At 47.3% G+C, this 25,047-nt stretch overlaps 1 protein-coding gene across 1 annotated transcript in view; it reads right to left on the bottom strand.

Moving 5' to 3' along the window:
• Positions 1-25,047, bottom strand: part of LOC108938700 (ATP-binding cassette sub-family A member 1) — a 115,390-nt gene that overhangs the window by 22,891 nt on the left and 67,452 nt on the right. The window contains 10 exon segments of the mRNA XM_029251896.1: positions 3,822-3,942; positions 4,040-4,169; positions 5,100-5,223; positions 8,864-9,008; positions 9,454-9,569; positions 11,261-11,438; positions 15,364-15,533; positions 16,972-17,046; positions 20,493-20,598; positions 21,161-21,255. Of these exon segments, the coding sequence (XP_029107729.1) occupies positions 3,822-3,942; positions 4,040-4,169; positions 5,100-5,223; positions 8,864-9,008; positions 9,454-9,569; positions 11,261-11,438; positions 15,364-15,533; positions 16,972-17,046; positions 20,493-20,598; positions 21,161-21,255 (1,260 nt within the window).

Here is a 25,047-nt window from a genome sequence, read left to right as displayed (position 1 = left end):
TTAGCTCATGGCGTCAGGAGCAAGGAGGACGATGAGTCACTGAGGGAAGGGTAGTTTGTAAGAGGTGGAGACCTCAGTGAAGGTGCAATCTGGGAGTGTGTGTTTTGAGAGCACATTACACCACACTGCTGTCACCGATGTCTTCTGCGCTCCTTTCCACAGTGCACCCTGGATGTGTCAGCCTGGAGACACCAGGTGCTCTGAGTCACCTGAGCCCAACAGCACAGCAGGGGCGCCCTGGCCTGAAGAGCCTGCAGGTAATGATGTCAGAAACTCTCAAACCCAGTCAAACTGAGGCCATCCCAGCAGTGGCAGTATGCAGGGATCTGAGTGTGTGCCGCTGCTCATCACTTTTGCATGTGACAAACTGTTGTCCTCTTGTGACCCAGACAGAAAAAGCACCTTGGAGGCACATCCTCCTGACATATCGGCAATTTCCTCACCGCTGGTTGCCAAACAGACCAGCAAACAGGTGAGCCTCCCTCGTGTTTGCACAAAGAGGCAAAGAAGAGCCTTACACACACAACTGACACATAGGCACACATATGTTCCACGGAGTGCGTCGACCCTGCGTGTGTGCGTTTGGCGCACAGGCTTGTTGAGTGCCTCGCTGGAAAAAAGGAGAAAACCAGGGGGGACTCTTCATTCCGGGAACGTTTCGGCCTCCCGCTGTTTAATATATGATGGGTTTCATCAACAGCCTCGCAGAACAAACTCGCAGACAGGACCGCACCTGAATTTCAAACTGCTTTCCCCATCTGGGAAGGCCTTCCGAGGAATTGCAGTCGGGATTTGCATTAAAATGCACCAGGGGTGTAGAATCCCATTTATACGGCCTCTTCCTCAGCAAATATCAACAGCAGAAGGTGTGAAGGAGCAAACTACTAGTACTATCTACTAACACGTGTATATTAAAAAATAAAATGAAAGAAAAAAAAAAAACTGAGCTCAGAACATGCCATTCTGGTGCCATCCCGCCAAACCAAGAACACGCCTTTGAGAACTCATCTGGATTCCATCAACAAAGGAGAGTCAGAAAAACATTAAAAATTAACATTAACATTAGAAGTATCACGGCTCAGAAAGTAGTGTGAGCCGATCCAAAAGTAGATTTCACTTTCAACATGAAAAAGGACAATTATTCTATATCAAACCAGCTATCTTGATTTAAAATTAGCCATGCAATTTCTATAACATATTTCAACTATTTGAAAATATCTGTTCTTTCGGAGAAGTATAATTGAGGTTACTTGCCAGCAGCAAGCAACCAATTTTTTCCCCCCAAATTAGATTCTTTTCATTACAATAAATGATTAACATCACATTTCCTGCCTGTTTTCATGATAGCAGAGTGAAGTAAAACAGATATCAGGTTTCATTTCTCATGATGGACGGGGTTGCTGATTAACTCGAGGAGGGGAGGGCACAGAGGGACCGGACCGGACCAGATCGTTAGAACAGACGGATAGAATGGGATGGGCTTTTCGCCTCATTCCTCCCGCTGCAGTTTCTCGGGCTGTCGCAAATAAACAGGTGTCATCGCCGCTAAATGAGGGATTCATAACGTGTCTTCTTTACTTTATGCTTTATGAAGACATTCACTTCCATATCATTTAAGCAATTATTTTTTTATCATTTGACTCCTCTGTCCAAGGTGACTTACAATGTCAAAATGGCGCATTAAATCACGCTGATTTACCCTATTCCAAAACCAGGTCTACATTTGCGAGTCAGTGGTCCTAACCCATGGGGGGTGTGGTGGCGCAGTGGGTTGGACCGGGTCCTGCTCTCCAGTGGGTCTGGGGTTCGAGTCCCGCTTGGGGTGCCTTGCGACGGACTGGTGTCCCGTCCTGGGTGTGTCCCCTCCCCCTCCAGCCTTATGCCCTGAGTTGCCGGGTTAGGCTCCAGTTCCCCATGACCCAGTATGGGACAAGCGGTTCAGAAAGTGTGTGTGTGTGGTCCGAACCCCTACACCACAACATGATTTTTCGTAACATTAATCGTTATTATTACTATTTCTTGCAAATTGTTCTCTGCAAAATAGTTAAACCCCGGCAGGTTTCCAATCCTATTAGGTGCCCAAACTAAGGAAACCGCCCAGTTAGAAAGCGTGGTCATAACCAGCATTAGAACTCAAGTTGATTTTTTCTCTGCTCAATAGTAAGGACACAATCTGACATATTTAGGTGAGATATGCTCCAAACTCCATTCTTATTTTACTCATTTAGAGTTAATTTAGGCCCCTTTTTTTATGCTGATTCAGTTTATGAGCAGTTCTCAGGAATCACATTTTATGTCTCAGGATTTACAGTTTACGCGTCATGCTCATAAATTATTGCAAAGGGGGAAATAATTTATTGTCAAGTGTGAGAATTTCATGGCAAGTACTCTTTTCAGTGACGGGACTCATTTGGGATGTTTGTCATGCATGCAAGACACAGTCTCTGTGGGAAGGGAGGCAGTAGCTTTTCTTACAACCACAAGATTTAAAAAAAAAAATGAAATAAAAAAATCTACTACTTTTTTTTTTTTTTATAGAAATTGTTAACTACTATCGATAGCACCTCCTCCTGACAAGTTTTGAATTTGTTCTGAAGTTCTTTTAAGGCTTTTCAAGGTTCACCTTTGGAGATTTCCCGGAGTGCACTCTGTGGGACACAATGTTCTTTTTCCATGTACAGGGAAGCAGTGAAGAAACCAGCCATTGAGGCAGAAGCAGGAATTGCAGTGCTGAAAACTGTGCTGTTTATAATTGACTTTTCCCTCCATGAGATCCTGTTCTTTCCCTGTTAATTACCGTGGGAGGAGGGTGGTGGGGAGTCAGTGCAGATGTGCTGCACAAGGGGAGTGCTGCCTCCCACTGGCAGGAACAGCTGCTCGTGACTTGACCGAGAACCTTAGGGGTCTTGACAGTAGCACCCAGTGGTCTGTGCACCCACAGAGAGCACCTCTACCCAGTCATGACACAGGAAAAAAACCCTAGAGAACACTGTATCAATGGCAGAAACTTCTAGAAAACATCTTTAGCCGGTCAAAGCACTGGAAACAGGCCTATGAAACACCTATAGCCAATCACAGTGCTAGAAGCACGCCTATGAAACACTTATAGCCAATCACATTGCTAGAAACACATATAAATCACTAATAGCCAATCACAGTCCTAGAAACAGGTCTATAAATCACCCATAGCCAATGACAGTACTAGAAACAGGCCTATAAATCACCTATAGCCAATCACAGGGCTAGACACACGCCTGTGAAACACCTATAGCCAATCACAGTTCTAGAAACACATAGAAATCACCAATAGCCAATCACAGTCCTAAAAACAGACCTATAAATCACCTATTGCCAATCATAGTCCTAAAACAGGCCTTTAAAACACCTATTGCCAATCACAGTCCTAGAAGCACTCCTATGATACACCTATAGCCAATCACAGTGCTAGAAACACATGTAAATCACCAATAGCCAATCACAGTCCTAGAAATAGGCCTATAAAACACCTATAGCCAATCACAGGGCTAGACGCACTCCTACGAAACACTTATAGCCAATCACAGTGCAAGAAACACCTCACAGAACAGCTATAGCCAATCAGGATGTGGGAGAAACCCCTGTACAAGACTTGTTATTGCAGGATGAGAAAACTGCTCTGTATAAGGCTGACGTTTCTGCATCTTTGAAGAAACTGGACATCCTGATTTTGCTGTTCAGAATGTATATTTTGTCAGTGTGGGTTAACTGGGTGAGAGAAGGTGAAAACACCACGGCTACCGCACACCTCGCTGCGCGCGGCGACAAAGAGAGATCACAGGCACCTTTGTGAGATCACAGATTCTCAGCAGGTCGCTGTGGGCTCCACCCTGATGCACGCGATTGCGCTCAGCAGCCACATCTGCATCCTCCGGACCCATCGCTTGCTGGTTTGCCGCCACCTGTCTGGGGGACAACAGCCAGATAAACCAACGGGAGATAAAGGCAAAGACTTGAATTTCACAATAATTCCTTGGGTTAAGACTTTCACAGAGTGCCTTGCCTGGGTTTGAAGAAGAACTTGTACTGGATGAGCAGAGTCACGGCAAACATCACAGTTCCCTCAAGGGCCATAGCACAGAGGTTCTTGCCCACCATGGTCCAGCTGAGTGGATCCTGGAAACGGTCTTCTCCTGGAGACAGTGCGGAGAGAGCAGGTTGTCTGCGGTGGGGTTGGGGGCCGAGGGGGTAGGGTGTCCTTACTGAGCCGCTGATCTGTGCTGGAACTTCCTCCAAGGGCATGGCTCGCTTTCAGCTCTTACGCAAGAGATGCCTAAGGTTCATTAGGTCCCACGAAGTCCCATTCCTGAGTCTCATTAAGCATAATCCACATTACATATTTGTCCGATCATCAGAAAAAACTGGCACGCTGTGAACGTGCTACGGAAAGTGACACGCTGAATTTTTAACTAGCCCTTCAGATGGAATTTACATTATATGATATGTCCTCCTTATTCCTTTGTTTTTTGTGACATGAGACCAAAACACTGATTTTACATTAAAAAGCATACGTCTCGGGAGAGAACTCTAACAGCACAGAAATAGCCCTTTTCTACCCTTACTCTTCACTTTCATATTTTTCTCGCAGCCTCGATTGTCTCCTTGCTTGCGGGGGAGATAAGCTGCAGTCGTTCTCCTTCTCATTCTGCACTAAATAGACCCTTTCTAGAGGAGCCTTTTAAGCCGTGATTGCCTTCCTCTTGCTCTCCTCTCGCGTGGCGCGCTGCAAATGACTCCTCAAATGGCAATTTCCAGCGACTGCAGTGGAAACACATGTGCCGCTCGCCTTTCTCCGATAGCCAGTAATGTCAAGTGTGCCAATAGCAGGGTGCAAATGACTCAGCGACCGGATCCAAGGCGACCCCATAATCACACCACGGTGCCCGACCTTAGAATATAACATTTTGGTGACTTTGCCACTTACATATTTTATCCATTCTCCTTTTGGCCTTGCAAATGCCACTGAAGCTGACAAGCTGAAGATCAGCGGCACAAAGCAATTGGATCCTCCGGTAACGAAATCCTCGGTGAGCTCAGAAAGCCTCGATTTCCCGGACACTCACCGAAGTTGAGGTACAGAGTGGCCATGGCCTGGTTCCTGGCCATATCGATGAGTCCCCTCCCCAGGCAGAAGTGTGGGAAGATCAGCAGCACCTGCTTCACGATGTCGTTGATATGGGACACGTTCTGTCGAAGAGAAACGGCAGCGTTCCGGCGCGCGTACACACACGTGACCGCAAGAGCGAAAGTGAGCTCCTTCAACACGACAAATACGATCATTTCCAAGCACCCGTCACCGATAACCTCTTGCCCAATGCTTGCTCAAGGTGGTCCGGATATATTTCTGACGAGATCAAGGCTGCCGAAATGCTTTCGTTGCAGGTATTCTGGAGGTGTCACTTACTGACGCGTTAACACACGATGGCGCTTCCCACAGGAAACTGGTTTCATTAATGAAGGGAGTGGAAAAGAATAACGGTGCTGGACTTTGAGATGCAACTCAAAACTTATTCCATAATCCATGAGAAACAACAACGAAAAGTATAATGATAGGTGATTATTAATGCCTGATAAAAGCACAAGGCATGATTAGTAATGTCTGGAGTTGAGTGGCACCGGCGCAGGGGGGAGGCAGACAGCCGTTAATCTGACTGCTCTTTAAATTGTAATGTGATCAAGTTCAGTTTAAGAAAATTATAACCCACTACAATCCATGGGAACATTTACCCACAAACAGAACAACATCATGACAACAGCAGCAGCAGCAACATTAGCAGGACCTCCGTAACGCTGGTGCTGCGCTCAAGAAGCTCATGAATTAAGAACACACTCCTGTCTAAGAGCTTGTCTTTTTAAAAAGTCTTTTTAACAAACCCGATGACATAGTAAAATGCATTACTACGTGTACAAATTTCTCAGAACCATAACGAAATATGGCCTACCTTCTCATTATTTCCATTGCATTAAAAGTACATTAAAAAGAATGGCCCAACATAAAACATCTTCTATCTTTCCAAGTTTTCTCTACTAAACAAATGATACTCATCAAATTAAATAAATCTCTACTTCTAAGTGCGTATTCATGCTGCTCTTCTTGTATCAAGCAGATAATGAGTATAATAGAAAAATGATGGACTTACCATTTTCTAATGTTGTGGATTTTCAATACAACCACGTTTAAACTATATCCATAATGCAATGCAATGTCTACAACCGCTTGTCCCAAGGGGGGTCGCAGCGAGCCGGAGCCTAACCCGGCAGCGCAGGGCAACGGACCGAGGGGGGAGAGGACACACCCTGGACGGGACTCCAGTCTGCCAGAAGGCACCCTAGGCAGGGCTCAAACCTCTGACCCACCACACAACGGGAACAGGCCAAACCCACTGCGCCACTGTGCCACCACACCCCTCCCACATTCATAATTTAGTCGTTAATTCCTTTTAAAAAATGCCTACATTCAAAAACAAGACTAAACAATTTAATTAATTGGACAAATTGCTTGCACAATTTGAGTAAATCAGTGGCACCAACTGCAGAGACTCAGATTAAGATCCGGGGTGGGGGGGTTGGGGGTGGGTCAGGTGACAGTGAGTAATTCAAGTTTGAGGTCATCTTACAAATGAAATTATTAGTTTGAAAAAGTGATTGCTTTTGCTTTTGGTGTCTTTTCTTCTGTTAACTTCAGTTCTGTGTTGGAAAACAAAAACTTGGACCTTGTTGTGGACCTTGGGTTGAGGTTTCCATGGCAACCTCAGTACAGAGGACTGTCTGTCACTCTGTGCAGTGGGAGGAGGTCCAGGTATGACACAGACCTCTTTTAACTACACGATACGTTGGCTGACTTCCACTTCTCCTCCTCCAACTGGTCCCAACGGGACGCCTTCAAGGAGCAGCTATGGGCCAGATAAAGGTGAGCAGGAGTTCTTTTGCAGTTTCCACTCCAAATACAAAAATCCCTGTCAAATTAATTTGAAGCAAATCTCTCCAAAATCGTCCATATCGCATCTCTTCAAGACCCCAAAGCGTCATATTAACCTGGATGATAAGGATTTTGGAAATTACCAAGAAGAAGCTATAACAACAGAGTGTGGAAGAAGGATCAGAGCACATGAACCTGTTTGCAGGAACCTGAGACACCGTCTAGAACTGAACTGCACTGCATATGTGGGGCTGAAAATCTGCAATGGGTGCAGTAAAGAGGTGACTAACTGTCCCAGTGGTGCTCACCCATTTTCACTGTTTACTGTACTTTATTAATTTGCACACTGTCCATTTTTGTAGTCTTCCATATGCTTAGGTGTGATAATTGTTTAGTCCGGTGTTATTCCAGAAACTTCTATCAATTGTTTGTTGTACAAATGCTGCTCATACAATTTTCTTCAGGATCGGATCAGTCCATCCATCCATCCATCCATCCATCCAAGCTACATAAAGGTCCATTTGTGTCACTGGTGTAATTTTAGTATGGAGCACAGGGTGTCTGGGTAGCACTGGGAGATCATAGGGCTGCCCCACCTCCTGCACAAAACCCAGAGCGGCATCTCGCTTGCATTATTCACAGCACACAGTGGAAACACTGCTCATGCGTGAGGTGTCCAGGTGAACGCAAGTTTGACACCATGTCCCCCTGTGAACTGAGCTTGGTCTGATGGCCTCAGCATGAGGGCAGAGAGACGCCCTGGGATTGTGTGGCTCCGGAGGACATTGAGACACCGTTGCAACGCTCGCACCGCTTCCACTCCCCTTTCCCCTCACTCAACTGCCCATCAGCTCCAGTATGGATATGATTTATTTATGTGGAGCGGCAGTAACGAACCAGGCTGGGCGCGCAACTCCATGCTGCACCGGTAAAAACCGGTGAAATTCGGACACTTGTCTCTGACTTGGGAGGATGGCTAATAACTGCCCGCTGCCAGGAAACAAACAACCACAAACTAGAAGAACGTGTTAGGACTCTACAGACACAGAGTAACAGTGGTGGGGGGGCAGCAGAGATGCCGACTGGCTGGCGGTACTATATGGAGAAGGTTATGGTCACTAGCTATAGTAAGCTGGTTTAGCTTCTATATGGACTGACAGCCACAGGACAGACCCCCAACACAGTGAGGGGCATCATGGGAAAAGGGACTGAACACATGCATGACACTAGAGACTCAGTCAGAGAGAGGATATCGCACAGACACACAAATAAAAATACTGCGGATTCTTGTGGAACATGGCAGCACCTCTTCTGGGTGTGATTTTTCCACCGGTGAAAAAGATAAACGTTGCCGGCGATTATTATAATACCGTGTGATGGGAAACTGCTAAACGTTTTAACGAACGAGAGCCGACCAAGTGCCGTCACTCTCCCAATGTCAGCGAAAGTAATGACATTCAGCAGCAGAAGAATCTCCTGCCATCAGAGTAAAAGAGCTCTTCTCAAGGTGAAAAAAAAATCACTAAAATGAAGAAGAGGAGGCCAACTTAGGGCGCGGTAGGTGTCGGCATGGTTGGCGAAAAGGAGAGTGTGTTGAGTTGGAGGAACGGCGGGGGGCAGGATGTCTCTGATTCTCAGAGGGAAGCGCTAACAAGACAGCGGGAAGGAGTGAAAAACACGTCAGAGACACACCTTGTATGAGGTGCAGTGAAGCAGAGCACCAACCAGACACAAACTTCAGGAGCTGTTTGGCTTCTCGCACTCAGGTGAGGCAGTGAAACATACCATGTCGTTCAGCCGTTCCCGTGTCGACCCCGTGAGCTGCACAAGGGCTACGGAAGCAGAAGAAGCCTAGAAGAAGAGGAGTGATGTGTCTACTGCATGAGCAAGGTACCCGGTCGTTCCCACCTTGTCGTCGAAGAGCTCCATGACGAAGGTGGCCACGCTGCCGTTGATGCCGATGAAGAGGTTGATGGAGGTTAGGACCACGTAGGCAGTGCTCGGGACACTGAACACAAATGATGCCGGGTACATCATCGGGGTGATGGACCAGCTGCAGAAGAGACAGCAAAGACAGAAATCACAGCTCGGTACAGCTGGGTCAACAATAGCTACTCATGCTAATGTAGTACATGATGGAGATTTTACTTTTAGTGTCAAATGGCACTGTACAACTGTTGGATAAACAAAACAAGAAACAAAGTGGTTGAATCAGCCCACACACACAGTATACAAACAGAAAATGTTTAAATACACAGTCAGCTACCTACTGGAAGAGGCCAAGGAGAAAGTTTGAACCAAAACTTGCCTGTCCTGAGCCATCAGAAAGGAGGGAACTCTACTGGCTCATTTCTCCAGAAAAAAACACAAAACATTTCTTTTGGAAAAATGAACGAGTTGAGAAATATTATGGCACCTGGGGAAATATTTGGGACCTTCCATAAAAAGCAGATATTTGGGAGTTAATATGGTATTGGGGACATGCTTTCACTACTGACCCGTAGAGGATGAGCAGGAGGACCAGGGCGGGCAGGTTGGCAGGGGAGACGTAGGCTTTTTGTTGGAACGCAAGGAAGATGAGGATCACAATCAGACATGGGACGATGTAGTTACACTGAAGAACACAGAAAGGGAGACATCCGGTCACGGAGCAGGATGATGCGGGCCCCCCTGGGGGGTCTCCTCGGTCCTACACACAGGGACCCCCCAGCGCAGAGGCCTCACTCACAGACGACACAAAAACCACCATAGTTCGCGGTGAGGGCAGAAGGACGGTCAGGACAGTCATTTCTTACCCAGTGGTATCCAGGGACCTGTTAATGGATCCTTAATTAGATATCGCTGCTCATTCTTCCTGAATGTTGCACTCAGCCCCAGTGAATTTATCCACATTGCTTTGTGAGGCCGCCTTGAGTTGCCTCCAAAAGGAGAAGGAAAGCGTAATTTTCTGAAAATAATTCAAGATAATTTACTCCTCATTGCTGCTCTGTGCTTCGTGCTTGATTTATGACTCCCTGTTAATACATTTCATTAGTTTTATACCTGTGGCCACAGTTTTCAGACGTGCAAAATATTTTACGGGCAAATCTACAGCAGCAGGAAAGACTGTTGGACGTGCTACTAACCTGTACGGCTGAGAAACGGCCTTTCAAGTTCAGGCCCACATTTTGCCTCCAAGTTTACATTTTAATAATAAGACACACACTAAGACGGCGGGAGAATGTAGAATGTCGCGGTATCAGATCCAGTTTGTTTTCTTGGAGCTCTGTAGGCGATCGCTCCTCCGGTGCTTTGATAATCCTGTGTTTGTGTCTCAAGCTCTTTCTCTGCTGCTGATGTCCTTTCCTTGCCTCTGGGTTGCGTGTTCTATCCTCTGATGAACACATGAACATAAGGGTGAATTATGCGTACGGCATCTCGTCTGTTGCAGAACCGGCCAGCGAGGCCGTGAGAAGGACAGACCTTCGCACACGCCGAGTGCGAAAGAGCAGCAGGTCCGTTCACGCAAGCCTACGGCAGCACAGCCACAAGTTCGAGGACGCAGTAAAATATTACATTAATAGGACAGATAGGTAAACTGCAACAGCCCCGGGCTGCGGCAATTTGGCTATAATGACATTTTTCGCTGATTTGTCCGCATTTATCCAGCGTTACTGCGAGTGAGACAGAGCCGCAGCGGCGCCGCTCTGTTATTTACACGTCCTCTAAAAGTCTCTTTCCCGCAATTACGCTGCAGAAAAGGCCGCGGGAGAAGAGCGCTTTTCAGCGGCGCCGAGTCAGGCGGAGGAGCGGGAGCTCAGAACGCTGTTTGTTGAATGAGACCTTGTGTCCTCACAGGCCGCGGCGGCAGACGTATCAATTTCCCTTTACAGCTGGATTATGCGAGCGGAGCCAGAGCTGCTGTTTCAGCAGCATTACCACACATGCCGGTTAATGGGAAGGACAATGAAGAGTGTAGGACGAGAACGCTGATGAGCGCTTGGACGTGCTCAAACACGTCCCTGTAAACACAGTAACCTTACTGCTTGTCCCGTGTTTACTACTATTTTCTCCAAGCAGCATAACTGTTTGGTTACGGTTACCATACCACTTTGATGTCGTTCTATTTGTTAAATGTGTTGAATTAACATCGACCACTTCGAATTGCCCCTGTGCGCAGATGTACTTGGCCATTAAACCTTATCTGACAGCCGGCCTGGTCTGCCTGCACAGCTACAGACATACACACGTATATATTTTATTTGTGCAGAAAAGCAGCTGTCCTGGCTCAGGGATGGGGGATGGGGAGAGGGTTGATGCTCTCACCATGTCCCAGGCAAAGTTGGCGAGCCAGTAGACGGTCGGGTTGACTCCGCTCACGAACTGCAGGTGCTTGGCCTTGCTCACGCGCTCCTGGATGAGGAAGAGCACGAAGCTAGCAGGGATGAAGGACATGGCGAAGATCACGCAGATGGACACCACCACGTCAGTGGAGGTAGTGGCCCTGCAGGACAAGGAAAACACCACCATCAGATAGCACGTGGCCACTCGTATTGTTTTCTTTTGCAAGCCTGTAGATTTATTTCCTCCCTGATTTTGCTTCCCCAAACTTGTTTTTAGTTACATAACTGCTTGTGTGTCCATCCATGCCCATCACTTGTTTCATGTCTCCTTGTACTTTTCTTCACTTTTGCCAGACCCTGTATTAAGCACCGTGAACGACCATATTGGGAAGGGTGGCATATAAAATTAAATTGAAATGAACTGAATTGAAAAGAATAATGGAACAGCCTGGAAGAGCTGTCACTCAGACCGCGAGAAAAGAAAGAGGGGAAAAAAGCGGCCGCAGTGGAGAGCATAATAACCGGCTGAAAAGCGCCAGCATCCGCTGCGCTTGTAGAACACAATCTCGGCACGTCGGCCTCCGCACTAAAAGCGGGCAGCAGCTCCGTGCCATTTCCGCTTTAATATTCTGTCAGGTAAGAGCAGCTCCGGGTCCGCTTTGATAAAAATCACTTTCTGTGGAGCTCCGCAGTTTGATACTGCCGGGTTCACGGAGGCCTCAAGCTCATAAACAATAAATACAGGGAGGTGTTCACCTGCTGCATACCTGTGGAGATCCGGGATGGCAGGGAGAGAGAGCACTCTTCATGTACTTCACCTCATTAGTGTCTTTTTTTATTATCACCGTTGTTCATCATCATTTAACTGACACTTTTCTCCAGAATCACTTACAGGGTTGAGCCACTTTGGCAGTGATTTGCCCATTTGTACAGCATGGTAATTTTTACCGTTTCAGTTGAGGGTAAGTACCTTGATTAAGCGTGCTACAGCAGAGGCAGGGATTCAAAGCCATGTCTTACTATTTTAGGGAGACTGTTCCAACCACTACGCCCCCTGCTCTTTTGTTTCCTGTTGGTATACGACAGCACTGCAGCAGTCAGATGCCCATACAACTTAAAGTGTTACTAACACAGTGCTGTTTTCGCACTGTTGCCCCGGGCGACGCACACTCACAACAGTCTGTGCAGACTGTGGGGGAAAACAACTGGAAAATGGATGTGCTCCCGAAATCTCAAGTTCCACCCTCCCCGGTCGCCACATTTAAAGGAGCCAGATAAAACATCGATAATCAGTCCTCCACAATGTGTTTAAGAGTCTCAGACCCTGAAAACAAACCCAGTTTGCTGAAGATCTCACACCCTCCCGGGTGACGCTGGACCACACGGTCCTGGCAGAGAGTTCTTCATTGGATCCGCTGGGGGCGCATCTTTCCGCTCCCCTTCCCAGCGGCTCCCCCCCAGAGCTCCCTCTCGATGGCCCGCCGGGTCATTAACATATTAAATAAGATATGGACACAGCTTGGCACAGCAGGAGCTGTGCGTCTCATGCAATTAGACCGTATCAATATTAAATCAGCTGCAGGGCCCCGGGGCTGCGGCTCCAGACAGTCCACTGCTGAAGAGTCATCAGGAACATCGTTGATTCGATACAATCAAATATGTGATCAATAAAAGGGAACCCTGGAGGTGGGGGGGCTGGCAGAGTTCCAGAGAGAGCCAAGCAACACGGCAACAGCACACACCTTCATTGCCCACCTCTGAGCATCACACCAGGCAACCGGACCAAAGCAGTCCTGTCCAAAGCGGGCGACCATAAGCAAACTGCGGCACCTTCACTGGGAGCTCAAAGACAGGAAGCGCATGAGACCCCCAGTGGTCGGGTGTGATGGACAGCAGGTTTTCTTTCTGCTTCTTTAGAGCCACTTGGTGCTGGGAATCAGAGATGCCAGAAGAGGGGCTGTATTCATCAAGACAGTGTGTGTGTGTGTGTGTGTGTGTGTGTGTTTGTGCGTGAGAAGGAAGCGGTACCCTCAGAAACACATTCCGTGGTGTCAGGCTGAGAGAGAGAGCCGACAGGAGCACATGGGGGGACCAATGGGGACAGAGAGAGACAGGGCAGGAGGGAGAGGGGAGGCGGAGACGGGTCCAGTGTTGGTCGCTGCATTAATGATCACAGCGCCCTCTGGCTGCCTCTCTTTGCTCCGCCTCACAAGGGACGTCGGATCATGACGGGTTGAGCCGGATCGGGCCCGGAGGCACCTTTCAGCATCTGCTGCCAGTCATTCTCATCACACAGGGACATCCCAGCCAGAGTGTGTGACACAGCATCTCAGGGTTACTGTCACTTGTTGCAGTGTCACTACAGCAAACAGTTTCACCTGTTCATACAAGTCCTGACTCACAAACCTGGTACAAACACACCTGGTACACAACATTTATCAGTCAGTTTGTCTACAGACAGCTGGAAGCATAGTGATTAGAGCAGGTGCTTTTGGATCCAGGGGTTGCAGGTTCCGGCTGTACACCTCCAGCTATAGAACCCTCGAGCAAGTTATTACCTTAAATTGCTCCAGTAAAATTACCCAGCTGTATAAATGGGAAAATAATTGTAAGTACCTTAACACTCCAAGTTGCTTTAGAGAAAAGCGTCAGCTAAAGGAATAAATGTAAATATAATGTAACTCCAGACTCACTCTTAGCACTAAATCATAAATCATCAGTAAATAATACAGACATCCATCAATTTATTTACTCTTCTGCAAAAGTGTCAGATAACACAACACAACAAAATTTTTCTAAGTTCTTAGTTACGTCCATTTAATGTTGCTTATGATTGATTAAAGTTTACTGATTACAAATACGCCACTAGTTCTTCTAGAGTGTCACTTTTAACTTGCTACTTTACAGCCATTGGAAGATTCTAGAAGGCAGCAGAACATTCTAGAACGTGTCAAAATAGTCCAAAAAGCATCATATCCTAAAAGGTACTGGAATATTCAGTGCTTTGAACCAGGTACCAAATTTGCTAATGTCTAGAATAAAAGAACTAACGTTAAAAGTATGTTTAAAGTGACAAAACTGAACGGAAAAGGCAAAAAAACTGACATAATAACATTTCTGTTACACACACACACTTTCTGAACCGCTTGTCCCATACGGCGTCGCGGGGAACCGGAGCCTACCCGGCAACACAGGGCATAAGGCCGGAAGGGGAGGGGACACACCCAGGACGGGACGCCAGTCCGCCACAAGGCACCCCAAGCGGGACTCGAACCCCAGACCCACTAGAGAGCAGGACCCGGTCCAACCCACTGCGCCACCGCACCCCCTATTTCTGTTACATTGTGTAATTATTATAATAAAGATACTCCATTAGACAAATACTAACTAACATATTAACTGACATAACTCTACATTAACATTAAAATAGCTCTAAAATGACCAAAATAAAAAACATAAGCTCCTATTCAACAGCGACTGTTGACCGATTTGTCCCATAAATGAGACATTGTGCTCTACGCTGACGTCTTCTAGCTCGGAGGGTAAACTCGGCTCACGTTTGCTGCGCCACGGAGAGCAATTCCAGGAATCAGGTGAGTGAAGAAAATTTTGGTAAAAATGAACAAACCGGAAAATGTATCTTCAAAAATTTGCAACCTAAATGTTTTTAGCACAAGGAGCCACAGTACGGTGGAGCGACAGACAAGGTAAAGCACAACTACTGCAGGGTTTGGAACTAACAACCTTCTCTCTGCAAACTAGTGTCTTTAAGCGCTGCACCGCCAGCTTCCCCCTTTCTAATGCAGCACAGAGACATCAAGTGCACAGTTCGGGCTGCAGGAAATTAGGAAGTAATGATGAAGCAGGGTAAAGTTCCACAGTGCTGACCGTCAGCTTTGGAGCGAAGCTTGGAAACCGGGGGAGATGTCAACGATGAGCCTGAAAAGGCTGGAACCTCATGTCACGGCCCCCCAGGGGGTGAGCGAGGGTGTCCCCAAGCTATGAACACAGAAGGACACACACTGCCTTTCCATCTTCATCTCACTTCTGTCTGATGGAGGGTCGCCCCCACACACACACACTCACATAGCGACGTAGGAAAGCTGCTCCTTGGTCAGGTTCAGTGGATGGTTGGAAGCGGAGATGCCGTAGGTTGTGGGGTCGAGTCCGGGAGGGAGGTTGGCACGCAGGATGGCGTTATTGGCCACGTTGATGAATGAGACGATAGCATGCCACCCTTGATTGTAGAACCACACCTGGATCACACGGGCAGACCTTATAGAAAGTACCGGGAGGAGTGATGGGGAGAACAACCTTTTTCCACACCTGTTTCACACAAAAATTCTACCTTAAATCATTATAAAGGATATTAAATGCACAACTGGTTTCAGAGGCTTGAAAAACTTCTTGCCCATTTTATTCAAGTGTCCAGAAAAGGAAAATATACTCACAAGTGCTTCAGCTACATCTAGTTTGTGCATTTATTTTTAATGTCTCCTTTTTCGCTTATTCTTTTTCTCTAATTTCTGTCTGCAGTGAAGCGAATGCGACCTGTGTTTATCTGCCGGGCTGAAAGGTGGAAGTAAACAAGAACGTGTGGGGCGCTGCCTTAATTCAGCTCGATTCCACAATGTTTACAGCTCCTGTTACAGCTGGTGCTCCTCAGCGCTGGTCACAGGTATGGAAATGAGGGACGTTGTATGTGTTTATGGGATGAATTGGTCAACAGTCTTCACCAAACAGGATTTGGCAGGCCCCGGCCAAACCCACCGTGCCACTGTGTGCTCCCCATATATCTCGTGTGTGTGTATATATATATATACACATACATACAGTACTGTGCAAAAGTTTTAGGCATTCGGGGAAAAAAGCTGTAAAGTGAAAATGCTTCCAAAAATCATGCCCTTAATTAATAAACTTCCTACAAAGCTTAGTAGCCATCCGTCGTCAACAACCGCTTGGCATGGCGGGTTTGGCCGGGTCCCACTCTCTGGAGGGTCTGGTGTTCGAGTCTTTCATGGGGTGCCTTGCAATGGACTGGCATCCCATCCTGGGCATGTCCCCTACCCCTCCAGCCTTGTGCCCAGTGTTGCTGGGTTAGGCTCCTTAGCTCGCTGCAACCCCGCTTGGGAAAAGTGGTTTCAGACAGTGTGGTGTGTATGTGTACTTTCTTTCTTTAACGACATAGAAAACCCTTACTGTAATACTGTAACTTTTTGCGAAAGGAATGCTTGGAAATCTAAAATATGCTCTTTCCCATTGACACTGATCCAGAAGACATTAAATAACCATCTAAAAGAAATATTTCTGTGAAACATCTAAGTGCCTAAGACTTTTGCACAGTAATGTATACATACATATATATATAATATGTATATATAAATCTGAGATTTGGACAAAATATATCACTTTGACTGTGACTTAATACTGAAATCACCTTTGGAGTTACAAACAAAATGAGTTACAAACACACTTTTGGTCCAAACTGTATTTAGAACTTGAGGATCCAGCACTCGTTCGCTTTCAAATTAATGCTATAGACACCCCTGAGAAAGAGTATGAAGAAGAGACACGGGGCAGAGCAGACAGAGGGAGAGACGTGTGCCAGCAGCGCACAGGGAGGTTGTGAGTGAACCTCAAGTCGGGCGAGTAGGAATGTTAATGACATCTCACGCGCAGGACGCTTCGCTGTACCTTGACATTGTCCTTTCTTCCGAGGCGCTTTGCAACGGTCTCTGCACCCTGGAGCATCTGTTCCATTTCACTTCCCTAAAGGGAGGAAAAATAATGTTTTATTTCATGGTACCTGTGAAAAATAGTTCATGTTTGAAATGCAAAGCGCAGGACAGTGGGACACTCATCGTCTCTGGGTACACAGGGGACAGTGTCCTCCTTGGTAGCTCGGTCACTCAGAAACACCTCTCATTTATCCTGAGACACGATTTCTGCAATACGTATAAAGAAATGTGGCTGTTAGCCCCCAATGTTTGTCTCGGGGGTCTCTCTCTCTCTCTCTCTCTCTCTCTCTCACTCACTCACTCACTCACTCACTCACTCACTCACTCACTCACTCACTCACACACACACTCACTCACTCACTCACACACACACACACACACACACACACACACACACACACAGGCCTCATTTAAATGAAAAATTTAACTAGGCCCTGGTTTGAGGGTGTGGCCACAAGGGTTTAAGTCAATTGGCTGTAGGACTTGATCCATCAGCCAATCAGATCCAGTTTCAATGAGGTAGGCGGGCCTTGGTGAGGAAACGCCCTTCCCCCTAGGTGGCATGGAGCAGGGTGGTGCCAGTCATCGACTTTCACTGTTTACACGACTTGTGAGAACAACTTACTGCTCCACTGCTCACGTTTGCACTGTGGCCAGAGGATAAAGGAAGTCATTTAAGAGACGTTTTGATTTAATTTAAGATAAAATAAAATGACCGGAATGGGGGGAGGGCGGCACGTCAGTGTCTCCTGTACGATGTGAGAACGGGACGGAGGAGCACGGTAAAGTGCCGCTGCAATATTCCACTGCACACGAGAAAGTGTGAGGGGGGCCACTGTGTGAATGTCTACTGACCTTCAGCCCGTCTGCCGTCCAGTTCGGGAAGCAGCAAATGCCACCGATATGCATTTATCACATCCCACTTGGTTATGAGGGAGGAAGTCCAGGTGCCCTCAGGCCTGCTTTGCAGAACTGACACCAGTGTGAGGTTAAGAAGGTCCAGAATCAGCTCCCGTGGCCTTCGGCATCATTCTGCTCTCGTGATTCGTTTGCAGCGAAGGGCTGAATGGGTCTCGGAACACGACCGCCGATGTCTGACACGCGCTCAGCCGACACCCTCTCTTTCTTACCATACAGTCACCGTCGAGGTGGACGTGCCACGGACGTTTGGAGAAGCGGTTCCAAAGCCCACGTCCTCCCGAGGGACGCGGTGAGAGGCACTCTGCCCGGCGGTCGATACACATTGAGTCCAACATCCTTTTCCCTCTCCTTTCTTCCCTGCTTTCTACGTATCCAATATGTCAGCCCGAGTGGCCGTGAACAACTGCAACTGTCTGCGCTCACTTTCCGGACCCTTATAACAAGTAGTGAGAAGAACAGAGCACCTCAGTCCTCTGGGGGAAGGGCCATCATCTCTCTGGCCGGCGCCTTGCGTCTGTAACAGGAGCGTATCAGTGTATGGCGGGCTGTACCATGATTTACTCATTTAGCTAATCAGGATTATAATCCATATCCACAGTGAATGGACCGGAAACCCTTCTGCTGACACTCAGCTATAAACTAACAGACTGATCTTAAGACTTTGCCCTTTTAACGGTATTTCCAAAAGTAACAGTACTTACGAAAGTATCACCAACCGCAACTCTTTATGTTTAGTCCTGCTGCTACTTTCACATTGATCCTCATACAATTTATTGATGGTCATGTACATCCCAGCAGTTGCACTGTTATTATGTTATTTACTGTATTTCCTTCAGAATTTATACTGTTACCTTAATGTTTTGTTGAGTACTGTCAGTTGTTCTGTTGTGTGACATTTACATTTATTTATTTAGCAGACGCTTTTCTCCAAAGCGACTTCCAATGAACTCTATGTAGTGTTATGAGCCCACACACCTTATTCACCGCGGTGACTTACACTGCTAGATACATTACTTACACTGGGCCACTCATCCATACATCAGTGGAACACACTCTCTCTCTGTCACTCACACACTTTGGGAGAACCTGAACAGCATGTCTCTGGACTGTGGGAGGAAACCAGAGCACCCGGAAGAAACCCACACAGACACGGGAAGATCATGCAGCTCCACACAGACTGAGCAGGGATCGAACCCACGTTCTCTCGCACCATCCAGGTGCTGTGCCACCCCTTGTCAGTGAAAAAGCACCAGCACGTCAAATTTCCTATACGTGAAAGTATACAGTAACTTTTACTGTATCAGTTCCAGGGATGTGTCTCATCAAAGGTACAGCAACAGGAGCAGGATTTGACCCCAGGGCCTTTACATGGAATGCAACTGCTGTAACCACTGTGCCAACGGCTGCCTCAGGTGAACCATTATAAAGCATTTTGACAACAAAAATATTTTATGAGACAACTGTACCGCGCAGCTCTCGCAGAAATGATCATGTCGAGTTAATATTGGAATAAGCGAAGCAGACCACACTCGTGGCGTGTTTGACCAAGTCTCGAGTCCTGCCGGAGACGCTCTGTGCTCGCGTGCGAGGCCCAATGTGCGTCCCGTTTGTTTTACAAGGCAAAGTGCGGTTCGGAGGCTGATGAAACATGATCGAATAGCAAGGGGAGGAGGAGCTGCCAGGTCGGTGCACTTTTCGGGGTCAAACGGGAGGAAGACATTCTTGCCGTAACGAGGCAGATAGGGAGCTGGACTCGGGAACGCCAACCCCCCTCCCCCTTCCCCCCTCCTCGGTCATTAGAGGAATATCCTGAGTGAGCTGGCGTGCCGTGGAGCCCGGAGGTCGAGTTCTGCTCTTGGCCCTCCATCCAAAAAAGGCTCATCTCTTATATTTTACAAAATCCAGGAGCAGTTTCGAAATAGCACAGAACAGCTTTTTTCCTTCAAGCCACATCCCTTATCAGCGTCTGAAATTCAAATCATAATTCATATTCGCATATAGCTCCTACACTAACAGAACGCAACTGGGTCTTTGGTAGCCCGATGCATACCCTACAGTAATCGCTCTCCTGCATTATTAATAGGATCTACTTGTCCAAGTCAGGGTCATGGTGGTCCAGAGCCTATCCTGGAAGCACAGGGCCAATCAGGGTAAACCCTGGATGCATAATGAAAAAACTGGGTGAAATAGTTATGAACTCAACATTTGGGTGTTGAAAGCCCATTATTTTATTGAAATGATTCTCAAGTTAATGAGACTCACTTATAAACCTCTGTAAAAGTCAGCAAATATAATTAAACCTTGAATTTCAACACTATTAATCCTAATCAAAACAAGAGGAAATTTTCACAAACAGCCCATTGTTATGCGGTCAAAAAATTGTACCGACAGTATCGAAATTGAGAAGTACGACAATTAGCACCTGTCACGGCAACGCAAGCGAACCATGATATTCTTTAAAAGACAAATGTATCTGTAAGCTGCCCAGCAGAGGCCTTGAAGGACTCGTTCTCTTTTGCGGAGGCCCTCATTGCGCCCCCGGTTGCAGAGCCGTACCTGGGAGGCGTTAAGGAGAGTCCCGAGCTTTTTGAAAAGGGCGGCGATTTCCGTCTCGTTCATCCGGACCTGTGAGTTGACCCCTCCGACAGAGATCCCGCCGTACCTTCGACGAGAAAGACGGAAGAAAAAGTCTTGAGCTGGACGCCGCGGGTCCCGGACGACGGCCCGCCCGTGAGCACGGTGCTTAACCTCGATCGCTTCGGAGACGCCCAGCTGCTCAGCTTCCGCTTGAGCCATTTGTACAAGATGATTGTTACACAGGAAGACATATATGTACATATTAGTAAGCTCAAAAATCAATTTTACGGTCTGTTGGAATCTAAGGCTTCCACAGGTTCTGCTGAATTACCTGTGTGTCGACTGACAGGAAATGTATAATTTTACTTTCTTCTCCCTCCAACCTGACATACACAATCTCTTATTATTATGATTATTCATTTATCTTTCGCTTTTCTCCAAGGTGACTTACGGTGTGAGGTTTCCACGCTGAGCCGCTTACACTGATTTACCCATTTGTATAGCGGGGTCATTTTTACTGCTTCAGTTCAGGGTTAGTACACAGCAGCAGGAGGAGGATTCAAAACCAGGTCCTCGGAATGTGAAGCAAGGGCTGTCGCCACGGTTCCGTCTGCTGACTCATCTTTACGAGCATAAACCTCACGTACCTTATTTTGCCCGATTTCTCGTACGTCTTCAAGAGGAAGTCGGTCATGTTTCTCCCAGTCAGGTTCTGGAGGGTGTCTGTGGTGTTCTGCAGTCTCTGCGGGCAGAAATGAAACACATTCTGAAAAAATTAAAAAATTCAAAAGTACTGTCATTGACTCACAGCTTTGCTGAGATAAAGGGAATGATGCTCTGACATCAGGGCTGCGCACCAGACGCTGAACACTCCCAGCTCCTGCTCGCATGCTGCTCCAAATACGAGGTGCCGCTGTGAAGAGATTAGGGCTGTGCGCGATACCGGTGTGAGCCTCACACACCCTATTTATGTTTATGTTTATTCATTTAGCAGATGCTTTTCTCCAAAGCGACTTCCAATGAATTCTCCATAGTGCTATGAGCCCACACACCTTATTCACCGTGGTGACTTACACTGCTAGATACACTACTTACACTGGGTCACTCATCCATACATCAGTGGAACACACTTTCTCTCTGTCACTCACATACTATGGGTGAACATGAACAGCATGTCTTTGGATGTGGGAGGAAACCAGAGCATCTGGAGGAAACCCACGCAGACAAGGAGAGAACATGCAAACCCCACACAGACTGAGCGGGGATCAAACCCACGTTCTCTCGCACCACCCAGGCGCTATGAGATGTGCCATTATGCCGCCTGTTAATGGTAGCTAGGCTCTCAGAACCTCGACGGCCGGTACGCAACCTCAACGCGCTGTACTTGAAAAGAGCTAAACGTGTCAATATGTGTAACACAGGCACACACAAGGGCCGGGGCGTAAGTGCCACTGAGAAGGGCCTCATTTAGGAGATCATCTTAGTGCAGCATCAGCCAACACGCTTATTAGGGCCGGCCGGTGCGAAGCGGCTCCTTCCGCTGTGCACTTCAGTGATGCTGTACATTTACAAGCCACACCCCAACCTGGCATAGTCCAAGGCCTCAGCACACGAACACATACGGACCGTAATTCTTCATTCCCACAAAGCCTGACGAGATCTCTTTACCAGGGTACCGAGGCACTTTGACCACAGCCACCATCCCGCCTCTCGGCCGCCTTCAGGACCGTCACCGTGACAATAAGCAAACACGGCAAGCGGGGGCCACTGTTTGCAGAGTGCCCCGCGCTGATTAATGCTGTTTGAACGTCTTCTGTTTGCCATGCCATAATCAAATGGATATATGCAAATCAGCTCCCTGGTAATTAATTCCTTTTCTTTCAGGGTACAGAATCCATAAGTTTGTTTGTCATTTGACAAATGTCAAGGATACATATTCAACATGTGATTTGTTTACCAAGTCCCAGTGCACCGTGGGATTCCCATGTCTCACTGTCTCCAAACCCGACCCAGACGCCACTGGACTGGGTAAAACCTGACTGAACCAGAGTGCTGGACTCCCCGCAGCTGCAATCCCTCTACTGTTTGTCAAACTTAAAGGCCGCTGATATGATCAGCGTTGCTTTGCTTTGGGGTGCGGTATGTGTTTAATCCCTTTGGCTGTGTACCATGGTGTAAATGCATAGTATAAGAACCACACAGCATATGATTGTTGCAGTGGGTTTGCGTGCGTTTGTGTCACAGTGGTTCGGTGAGATCGGTGATTCAGAACCCCACGTGTGGGCAAAGACCCCGAACTGTGCTTTCCCAAACTGCCGTGCCACCAAAATGATCCCCGCTAACCACCTCAAAATTCAAGGTTCGATGCAGTCTGCTTACTGCCCCCAGGGTCACCCTCAGGACTCATTTCAGGGCAGCGTCAGAGGGGTTGCAGAGCCATGTGATCACAACTTCTGACTGGCCTCGTTGCAAAGTTTCTGTTGCTTAGTCAACGCATGCATTGCTATGGCAACAGTCTCATTTAGTCTCTTTGGGGGACAACAGTTCTACTTCCCTAATTCTGTCTTGCTTTGTGATGCATCAGTTCACAATTACATATCATCATTGCTAAATACACATGTAACACACTGAATATTATTCGATATCTCAGAACAATGCATTTTATTGTTTGATCTTTAACTATTGAAGCAGATGAATTTGTAGAGTAATTCACATGGAAATACAAGGCAATACAGGCAAGAAAAATGTGCAAACCAAACCCTTTGATGCATTTGTTGTGCATGTGTTTATAGGGAAGACTGCTGGACCCGTAAGAACAAGTCTGTGTAAAAAGTGTGTGGCGGCGTCTTCGGAGCGTGCCTCCATGGGTCGTTTTATCACAGTGCGCACACACTTTCAGGTGTGTTTACTGCGATAATGCGGCTGTGGCGATGTGCGCGCACCAAGAGCACGCTGCGCTAGCAGGCCGCGGACTCCCCGAATGACGGCGCCTCTCAAAGGGACCCCGAAGAGGTCTTCACAAAGGCCCTCATTTCAAAGTTTCGCTTTTTTGCCCCAAGTTATTATCCCTCTGCAGCTCTGCAGATGCACCATGAAGACAGGTTCGCACTCTTTTCGGTCTTGAAAATCCACCGCAGTCTCTTTTCAGATGTGTCCAAAGCGGATAGAACCCAAAAAATACCCAATTAAGTTGGTTATTATTGGCTTCGCCTTTCCTACACCGGTGGGCCTGAGCCTTTTCAGTTTCTCGACGCCTTCGTCTCGGTGCTCTGCGCACAAAGTGTTCTGGGCAAACGTTCGACTGTTTCACAGCCAAGTGTCCTCGGTGACCATGGAAGTGGACTCGACCGACCCCCCGCTGAGGTTCTACACTCATTAGGAGCAAAACGAAGTTCAGCGCCGCTGCTCTACATATTCCCATCACACCAGGCCCATTAAAACCCACAAACTATTCAAATGTGCAACCCTGTGAAGCTCTGCGCTCCGCGAGCTCCGTCTGCCAGTCACTCACTCACTTTAGGCTGAAAAAAAGTTGTAAAAATGAAGAAATAAATAAATAAATAAATAAAAACCTTTAATGCTTCATGCATGAGGTCCAGTTTGGGGGGAAAAAAAATATGTGCAATAGAACCATCTACCAAGGGCAATAAAACCCGAGCTTTTCATGCAGCCTGCGCAAGAGAAAGCAATCAATCGTTCCGGGGAAAGGAAGGCATATCTGAGCTTTTGTATAACGAATGAATACCTTTTCAGCCATGAAGGTTAAATATCAAGAGATAATTAAATTGGTCAATATTAAGGTTCTGATAATAAGGGTAGCGATGCATGTGGTTTCCGTGGAAACAGCGTTTTCATTCATCTTCGACATCTCAGAGTTCTCGTCTGCAGTCTCTCCTCTGCTTTGCTCCCCCCCTCAGCTCGTCGAAGGGCACAGCGCAGGAAATCGGGATAGGAGATAAAAGAAAGCATGCTGGAGCCAGGGTGCAAAGTCATGGTTTATTCAACACAGGCCTTCGCAGGTCAGGGAGGAACCCGAGGCCCGACGCTACAGCTGCATCCATCCAGCTCCGAGAGACGCCAGGGCTCAGCGCTTGATGGATGGCGGCGCAGGGCATAATCCCGGGCCTCCATGTGCCGAGATCCATCTTCTCCACATCGTCACATACAGCTCTGCTCCATAGAGACACCGAGGTAACGGTCCCTTTAAGTGGGGTGTGGTGGCTATAGTCCACTGACCACTTTGAGCCCCTCCAAATAGGCCACGGACAGGTCCAACAGGTTGCTCATGGGAGGAAGTGTCATCCACGTTTCAGAGGATCTTTGGCCTGAAGTGCCACTGTCCTTCTAGCGAAGACAGAGTAGATATACTGCGAGCGTGCATTTATTGTGGTAGCAGAAAACTGGAGTTTTTCTCCTTCAAGCTGCTCAAGCTTCAGTAGCAAAGTCCCAATTAATAATGTTCCAAAGGAATATTCTCCAGCTTCGGAGGGAAAACTAGCTGTCGAGGTGATGAGAGTGATGAAGTTCTGCAGCC

The sequence above is a fragment of the Scleropages formosus genome, chromosome 5 (assembly GCF_900964775.1).
Source record: "Scleropages formosus chromosome 5, fSclFor1.1, whole genome shotgun sequence".
NCBI classification, from domain to species: domain Eukaryota; kingdom Metazoa; phylum Chordata; class Actinopteri; order Osteoglossiformes; family Osteoglossidae; genus Scleropages; species Scleropages formosus.
This window is presented reverse-complemented; position numbering and strand designations above follow the sequence as displayed.